The sequence below is a fragment of the Elephantulus edwardii genome, unplaced genomic scaffold (genome assembly GCF_000299155.1).
Source record: "Elephantulus edwardii isolate Elephantulus edwardi_28Jun2011 unplaced genomic scaffold, EleEdw1.0 scaffold00038, whole genome shotgun sequence".
Classification (NCBI taxonomy): domain Eukaryota; kingdom Metazoa; phylum Chordata; class Mammalia; order Macroscelidea; family Macroscelididae; genus Elephantulus; species Elephantulus edwardii.
Genome location: NW_006399788.1, coordinates 15,358,903 through 15,368,115, shown reverse-complemented (window position 1 = coordinate 15,368,115; position 9,213 = coordinate 15,358,903). Strand labels below are relative to the sequence as shown.

At 36.3% G+C, this 9,213-nt stretch overlaps 1 protein-coding gene across 1 annotated transcript in view; it reads right to left on the bottom strand.

Moving 5' to 3' along the window:
- The window catches only part of ESCO2 (establishment of sister chromatid cohesion N-acetyltransferase 2), a 25,325-nt gene that overhangs the window by 14,996 nt on the left and 1,116 nt on the right, over window positions 1-9,213 (bottom strand). The window contains exons 2-4 of the mRNA XM_006884927.1: window positions 8,734-8,802; window positions 5,295-6,135; window positions 2,071-2,158 (exon numbers count right to left, since the gene is read on the bottom strand). Of these exons, the coding sequence (XP_006884989.1) occupies window positions 2,071-2,158; window positions 5,295-6,135; window positions 8,734-8,802 (998 nt within the window). The remainder of the gene's footprint in view (window positions 1-2,070; window positions 2,159-5,294; window positions 6,136-8,733; window positions 8,803-9,213) is intronic.

Sequence of the window (9,213 nt, the reverse complement as noted above, 5' to 3'; positions counted from 1 at the left end):
AACAACAACAATAATATACACTCAGAAAGAAAAGACTTCAAACAGAAACCTGAACAGAAATGTGCAGTGCAGTACTTTTCACAGTAACCAAATGGCAGAAACAACTGATATGTCAATCAACAGGTACATGAATAAACAAACTATAGTAATATATACAGTGGAATATTATTCAGCCATAAAGAGAAATAAGTCTAGATGCTTGCTACAACATGGGTGAACCTTGAAAAATACCATCATTTTGAACAAAATTAACCCATTGCAGTTAATTTGATTCCAATTACAGAGACTATAGAATATGGCAGGACTGCCTGATAGGGTTTCTAAGACTGTAAATATTCATAGGAGCAGAGGGCTTCATTTTCCCTCCTTGAAGGGCTGGTGACCTGGAATCACTATCTTTCAGTTTGTAGGCTTCACCACTATGCTGCTACTGGGGGGCCTTTGAGTGAAATTAGTTGTTGCAAATGGACAAATACTGTATGATGTAAATGACATGAAATAAGTATATATATAACCACTGTCAACAAGCTGTTTATTAGTGATTACCAGAGACGGGAAGGAAAGAAAAAAACTACAATAACTGTATTGATAAAAATACAAGTAGCTTAGAAATACATACGTAAATGAAGTCAATTGACTTTTGACTGGCAAAAGTAATTCAACAAAGAACAATCTTTATGGCAAAACAGTGCTGGAATTAGTGGCCCATACACAAAAGCGTAAACTTAGAATTTATACTTTATATAAAAACTTAAAATGGACTGCAGATCAAAAGGTGAGAAAGAAAACTTCTAGAAGGAAATTATCAGCAAAAACCTTTAAAAATCCAAAACATAATACATGAAAAAAGAAATTAAGTTGGACTTCATAAATTTAAAAACTTAAGTTTCATGAAAAACAGAATGAACAGCTAAGCCACAGACTGTGAGACAATATCTACAATCGTATATAATGAAAGACTTGGTTTCAGAATGTATAAAGAACTTTTAAGATTGAAAAATATACAATCTAATTAAAAACAGGAAAAAGATCACTTAAGAAACTACGCAGATGTTTGAAAACAAACACCCCACACCCCCCCGCCCCATGTAAAGATGCACAGCATCCTTAGGAAAATGCAAACTAAAATCACACCGAAAAATGAATGGGAAAAATACAATAAAAAACCCTAAAAACAAAATACCAACACTGGCAACAAATGAGAACAAAAATTCAGAATAGCCAGTGGTATAAAAAAAATAGCACAGTAACTCTGGCCCTTTTTTATGAACTTACACTTATAATAGTGCTCATTAACCAGGCTCTTAAATATTTACTCAAGTAATTTGAAAACTTATGTACACACACACACACACACACACACACACACACACACACGCGCGCGCCTCAAACCCACACATGCAAATTTTTAGGCGACCTCTGGTGGCCCAGTGGTAAAGAGCTGTATTGTCAGCCCAAACGCAGTTAGAATCCATCAGCTGCTCCTAAGGAGAATGAGCAGTCCCCTGTTTAATTTACAGCCTCTGAACACCCAATGGAGGGTCAGTTATCAGGTGGTTTCAGTTCAACATAACAACATGAATGTTTACAGTAGCTTTATTCACAACTGTTAAATACTATAGTCAATGTTCTAAAGAACATGGTTGCAACCATAGAACAATTATTAGCATTTTGTCTCGTTTCATGCAAAGAACTATCTTATGTACTACTTTTCTAAATGCTCTGTTTGACATAAGATAGAAAATACTGCCACAGAGATAAAACACTTACCTTGATACCTATCTATGGACATACACACTGGGGAAAAGGAGACTCAGGAAAAAACAAAAAATACTGCTATTGTACATGGCTTTCTTATTAACACAGTAATAAAGCAGTATTATAAATAACTAAGCTCATCTTCAAGTTTTAAAAATTTCATTGTGAAAAACCACATAAAATATTTGTCATTTTAACCTTTTTAAGCATATAACTTATAGACATTAATTACATTTACTACATTAATAACTATCACCCTATCCATTTCCATACATTTTCAAAGCTCATTTTGAGATGAGTTCTTTTACTTACCTGCCTTGTTGTCAGTGTCCTCTGAAGGCAAACACATATTTTCATCAAGCTGGCACTTCCTTGAAGAAACCACTCTACCTGCTGAATCCTGAAAACCATGAAAAGGCAAAAATGAATCTAAAATTCTCATTTATTTAGTGAATGAAATATTTTTTTTTAAATGAAATCTTAAGAGATCTGCTTCTAAAGGAAAAGATCTAATTTACTATGAAACATCCTCTACTTTTGGAATATTTTTAGGAATACCTTTGTATATGCTAAATATTTTAAGTCTTCAGTCATCATTTGTCATCCATCAAAAATGTTTCTTGCTAAAAATGACAGAATGAAGATTATAGAGCATTACTTTCATAATATTGATGTAAACTATCGCTTAGCAAATTTACTAACTATGGCAGGGAGTTACTGAGTGCTGTCAAGTCAGAACCCACTCATAGCTGATACTCTGGTAGGTTTTCACAAGTTACAGGAGATTGCTCATCCTTCTCTTGCAGACCATTTGGTGGATTTGAACCATGTGCTTTGTGATTGTAGCAGTTTCTTACCACTAGGCCACCAGAGCTCTCTTACTTAAACAATACTGAAATGAAAAATAAGAGTGAAAATGGGGGGGGGGGGGAATTTCCCCAAGTCACTAAAATTGGAAAGGCACAAACTTTAAGGAAAAAAAAATTTTTTTGGAAGTATCTAGAGAAGCTGTTCACTCTCTTTTTTAGGCTCAGTCTCATTGCCATCCAGTCAGAACTGACTCACAGCTGACCTTTCAGGTGATTTCTGAGGCTGTAAATTATTTGGGAAGAGGAGATTCATCTTTTTCCTGAGGAGATGCTGGTGGATTCAGGCTTCCAGAGGCATAACCTTTGGGTTAACAGTGCAACTTTAGACTAGGTTGGAAGGTAGGAAGGTAGGAAAAGTAAAATTTTAGCTTGGGTGAGGGAGACTTCTTGAGTAAAACAAAGCACCTATTCAAAGCCATGTCTAAACAGAGACAGGATAACCATCGGCAGGAATGAATCCTAGCTTAACAAAATCTTTAAGTGAGCAGAGCCAGTTTCAACAATTTCAGGAAAATATAAAGCAGTAAAGGGTGTTGAAAAAAATTTATGCTGTCATTATGTCAAGGATATTATCTTCATTATCATAGATAAGAGGTATATATCCAGGAGAGTTAGATGGCAGAACCCTTCCCTTTTTCGTTGTGTGGACTGATTTTAGCTTAGGTTACACATCTATTTTTTTTTTAATATTGATGTAAATTTTCAATATAAAGTACCCAATTTGAGGAAATTGATAAAATTTATACTCATATGATTATCATCCTTGACATTCAGACATGTTTTCTAAAAACAGAATATGAAGAACACTGTATTTTAAGAAGATATTTGACCAAGGGAAAGAAGCATTTATAGGGAGATTAAAAAAAAATTTTTTACATTGTATAAATTTTTTTTAAAATGTTGGTTCAAAAATAAAGTTGGTTGAAATTTTTTATAACATTATATAAGCTGAATTTGGTCCATATCATCAATTTATAATCTTTGTCATTGTGTTTTGTAATACAGGTGACTATAAGCGGTATTAGAGCACAGCAAAGAATGTGGGGATGGGGGGAGGATTGGACAGGGTTTTGTGCTGTTGGAGATGGGGTCACTGTGAGTTGAAGCCAGATTGATGGCACCTCACAATAGCAGAGGTATGAAGATTTGGAAATGAATTTGAGAGGTGGTGGTAGGAACCAAGTTGACAATTGGTTGGCGTACCATTTTAGTGACTCAGATTGTGATGGGTATAATGCCATCACAGACATGGAACCTCTGAACTGAGAGACAATCCCTTTAAGGTCTGCTGCTTCAATTGCTTGCTGTCCCTAAAATGAAAATAAACTCACTGCCATCAAGTAAATACCAACTCACAGGGACTCTATGTACAATGGATCAAGGTCAACAATACCCATGAGTTACTGAAAACATGCAATGTGGCTAGGGCAGATTGAGCTGAGCATGAAGTGTAAAATAAAAGCAAATTTTGAGGATTTAATATGCAACAAAAAAGTGTTAAGCATCCCACTAACAACTCTTCATATTGATTATATTGGAATGGTAAAGACTCCTAGCGACCCTATGGACAAAAGATCTAAACCCTGTTCTAGAACTATCATTGTTTGTCTAATGTTCAGAGTTTCCAAAGGCATGTTGTTTAGCAAGTGGATGCCAATCCTGTTTCCAAATTAGTATATTAGATATATTGGGTTAAACAATTTTTAGTTTTAAGTTTTTCTTAATATAGTTATAAGGGAGGTCTGGTGGCACAGTGTGCAGTAAGTTGAACTGTAAACACAAAGGCCGTACCTCACATTTGAAATCTAATATGTTATCTGCTTCATCTATTATGTTATCTGCTTCAGAAATGCACTGGAGTTTCAACTTCACTGTAATGACTGACTTATGGCCTACATTTCTATTACAGCTCTGTTTAGGCTAATCTTCATAGGTGAGAAAAAAGGTGACCCTCAATGAAATGGATCAAGATATTGGCTGCAATAGCAAGTGTAAGCACAGCAGATTGTGAGAATGATGCAGGACTGGGCTGGGCTTTGCTCCACTGTATACAAGATGCTCTGAGTTGATGGCATCTAATAACTCTCTAAATTTTCCAGAATAATCTACTACTTTAAGCAATGAGCTGACCCAAATACACTTATACTTGGGAAACTTACTCCATGAATGTTCTTCTACTTTATAAAAACAAAACAAAACAAAACAAAAACCAAACATTGATTACCAAATGTTATTAAGTTTCTCTGGCTTACTCCTAAGGGAATTTAATAAAAATCTATACCTAAATGCCAACAAAATGCCCACAGGCTTCCTTAAGATGAAAAAGGAAGATTTTTGTATTTCACCATTTTTAAATTCTTTACAGTGACTAACCTCTAAATTATTTGGCTTCATAAAAGCAGTCTTCAAGACAGCAATGCAAATTAATTGTATTCAACTATGCTACATAGTTTTACTATATAGTCAACCTAGTTTAAAGGATACTTTAGTAGCCTAGGGAGTATGGAGTTGTGCTACCAACCCAAAGGCCCATAGTTTGAATCCACCAGTGGCTCCAAGGAAGAAAGACAGGCAACTTCCTCCTATGCAGCTTCAGCCTTGGAAAACCCGCTGGAAAGCACATAACAATAACAAGAAGCTTTTAAAGTGACAGGTAGCTTTCTTTACCTTTATTAATTTATCTTCATTTTTACTTCCAGCACCCAGTAGTTCAATGTTCAGTTCTTGTAATACGCACTTGGGCACTTGCCTTGTTTCAGTAGTTTTTCTTTCATGGACAGTCTCTAAAACAGGATCTTCAACCAATTCTGATTTATTATTTCCAGTAGATCCCAGTAATGACTGATTTTCCAAAGATAATTTTCTAAGAGAGGGTTTTTTCCTACTCACAAAAAATGCTGCTCCACCCTGGAGAGTAACTTGTGGTTTTACTTTTTGGCTTAGAACTCTAGGAGCATTCAGATTATTCTCAGCAGAATAACAATTATTTTCTTTATCCACAAGTGGCTTATAAATCACTTTATTTTGCTTGGAATTTTTAGACTTCCTTGATTCAGGCTTGATGCAGTTATAACCTGATTGATTCTTAGCAGTTAAGCTTTTCTGTGGTTTTTTGTTTGTCTTCTTTGAGCAAGGCCGTTTTCTCTGGATTTTTTCTGTCACTTTGGGCAAAGACTTATCTTCACTATTAGTTTTTTGATAACTGGCTCTACTTTCTTTTATCAACTTTCTTTCCAATGGGTTGAGGTACCACTTATCTTTGTTGTAAAATGATACAGTAGAAACAACAGATTTAAATGGCAAATTTTGATTTGCAGATGGCAAACTTTTTTTAACTGTTGGAAATGAGTCAGTATTAAATGAACTTGATGTGAAAAGATCTTGTTGAAAGCTAAGCATCTCTCCTTCGTTTTTATCACTGCTTTGATGAATGTGCTTTTTATTAGCTGGTAGAAATATATTTTCTGTGCGATTCAAGATTAATTCCATTGAGGGAATGTCCGATAAGCTGTAACAAAACAAAACAAAAAAACACCCAAAATCAAGTGCACTGGTAAGTGTCATTATTTTGCCGCAATATTTACTTCAACCTATTTCTAAATAATAAACAACTCTACCTATCTCTGTAGTCACTGTATAAAAAGGAATTGGCAGACACAAAAGAATTTCACTAAACAACATATAAGCAAGAGCCTATGGTGATAAAGGAAGAAGTTCAGGCTGCTTTCAAGGAAATAGCAAAAAAATAAGGCCTCAGTAATAGATGGTATACCAACTGACATATTTCAGCTAACAGATGCTGCCCTGGACGTGCTCACCAAATTGTGCCAAGAGGAGAACAACCACATTTGACCAACTAACTGGAAGAGATCTATTTGTTCCCATCCCAAAGAAGGGTGACCCAACAGAGTGTGGAAACTATAGAACAATATCATTGATTTCACATGCAAGCAAGATTCTACTGAAGATTATCCAAAAACGACTGGAACAGCATATCAACAGAGAACTGCCAGAAGTCCAGGCTGGGTTTAGAAGGGGTCGTGGTACTAGGGATATTGTAGCTAATGTTAGATGGATCTTAGCTGAAAGCAGGGGCTACCAGAGGAATGTATATCTGTGTTTCATTGACTACACAAAGGCGTTTGACTGTGTGGATCATAACAAACTGGCTGACTCTGAGAAGAATGGGAATCCCAGAACACTTGATCGTGCTAATGAGAAACCTATACTTCGACCAAGAAGCAGTTGTCAGAACAGAGCAAGGAAACACTGCATGGTTCAAAATTGGGAAGGGCGTACGTCAGGGATGTGTCCTGTCTCCATACCTTTTCAACCTGTATGCAGAAGAGATTATCGGGAGGCTGGGCTCTATGAGGAGAAATGTGGTGTCAGGATTGGTGGTAGATCTATCAACAATCTGCGTTATGCAGATGACGCAACCCTGCTTGCTGAAACTGAGGAGGACCTGAAATGCTTGCTACAGAGGTTCAAGGACTGCAGCCTTCAGTATCGATTGAAGCTCAATGTTAAAAAGACCAAGATTCTCACCACTGGACCAACTGGCAGCATCAGGATGGATGGTAAGGAGATTGAGATTGTTCACTGCTTTAGTTTGCTTGGCTCCACAGTCAACACTCTTTTGGCACCAGTAGCCAGGAAATTAAAAGACGTATTGCCATGGGAAAGTCTCCTGTTAGGGACCTCTCCAAAGTACTGAAGAGCAATGGTGTTGTCTCTGGAGACTAATAGGTCTTTGTTATCACTTGTTATGCATCAGAGAGTGGGACAATGATAGAAGGAGAATTGATGCCTTTGAGCTGTGGTGTTGGAGAAGAGTGCTGAGGGTGCCATGGACTGCTAGGAAAAGAAACAGATTCATCCTGGAAAGGGTAAAACCGGGTGGCTCCCTGGAGGCAAGGATTCTGAGGCTCTGTCTAACATACTTTGGACATGTTGTAAGGAGGGACCAGTCGTTGGAGAGGGACATCATGCTTGGTAGGGTGGAGGGACAGCACAGGAGGGGAAGGCCCTCTATGAGGTGGATTGATTCAGTGACTGGGGTAATCGGGATGGAGTGTCAGAGACAGTGCGATTGGCACCGGACAGAGCAGAGTTTAGGGCTGTTGTACATAGGGTTGCTATGAGTTGCAAGCGACTCAACGGCACATCATAATCATAACAACCACCACCACCATCTATCTCATATTAAAAACAATACTACATACTCATGGATATTATCTATTAATAGTAAAGTAACAGTCTTTACTCAATAAAGTATCCAATAGCTTTAAAAAGGAAGATTTCAATGCTGTTCATGAAAGCAGTAGTGTTTATAAAGAAGCTTTGATATACATATATATGCTTTAAAATCTATTCCCAAGTGTTGACCATATGCAAGTTATATTCATACTCTTTGTTCAATGGTTACATTAAGTTTACAAGATGACTCATTCTTTGGAATAAAATGATCCTAAGGCTTGTTCTATTGGAAGTAACTTTTAGCTCTGTTATGACATATAAGTACTGAGTATACAGATTCTCTAATATAACAGATAAGAATCTATTGTATACAAAACACTATTTTAAATATTACAAGAGAATGGAAAGGCACTCAAGAACCCAACACCTCAAAACTCATTGCCATCAAGTTGAAACAGACTCATAGCTGGCTCTCTACTGGTTTTCCAAAGCTGTTAATTGCATGAGAGGGGATTGCCACTCTTCTCTCCACAACCTACTGGTGGATTCAAACTGAGCTGGGTTATCAACACAACTTCCTATGGACTATGGCACCTCTTTTAGCTAAAGAAAACAGCTTTTACTGTGGTTTTCTTCAAAAGGGCTAAAAATTCATTAATAAAACGTATAGTACCTTCATATTAAAATATTACTGTAGGAGCAAGAGGTACACCAATGGAATACAAATTTTAAGAGACCGTACTTCTCTTTATAAAGGTTTCTATTCTTAGACTGTAGTAATAGGTCAAGTATCTTGAGGATAGTGAGCATGGCTCAGGATAGGGGAAGGTTTGTTGTTCATCAGGTCGCTATGAGTCATAGTCTACTCAAGGGCACATAATAATAATATTCTTAGGATGAGACTCACCTATCATAATTTAAAGAATGATGCATCCTTTTCCTTGGGGCAAAAGCCTCCATCTTCTTAAATGGACTCCTAAAAGTAATAAAGCAGTTATACTCCAATTTACCAGAGAATATAGAAATTACCATCTCAAAATTATACGTTAAAATTCAAAAGAAAACTGAAAATATTTAAACGCTGGAAAAAATTCCTTAAAGGTTCAAGCAAAAAAGCTTAAAAAAATAATTACTGATGCCCAGATCTTTGGAACAAGACTTCCTCTGGCTAATTTTTCCTCTTTCAAGTAAAAAAAAAAAAAAAAGGAATAGTTAAAGCATGAAGTTAAAAAGAAACATAACCACAACACAGTAGTAAATAAGAATAGGAAACAAAAATAAAAATAATAACATGTTTCAAGCAGAAAAGGGCATTGCCAAGAAGGAAGTTTTTTTAACCCTTATTCAGGGAACAGTTAAAGCATGAAGTTAAAAAGAAACATAACCA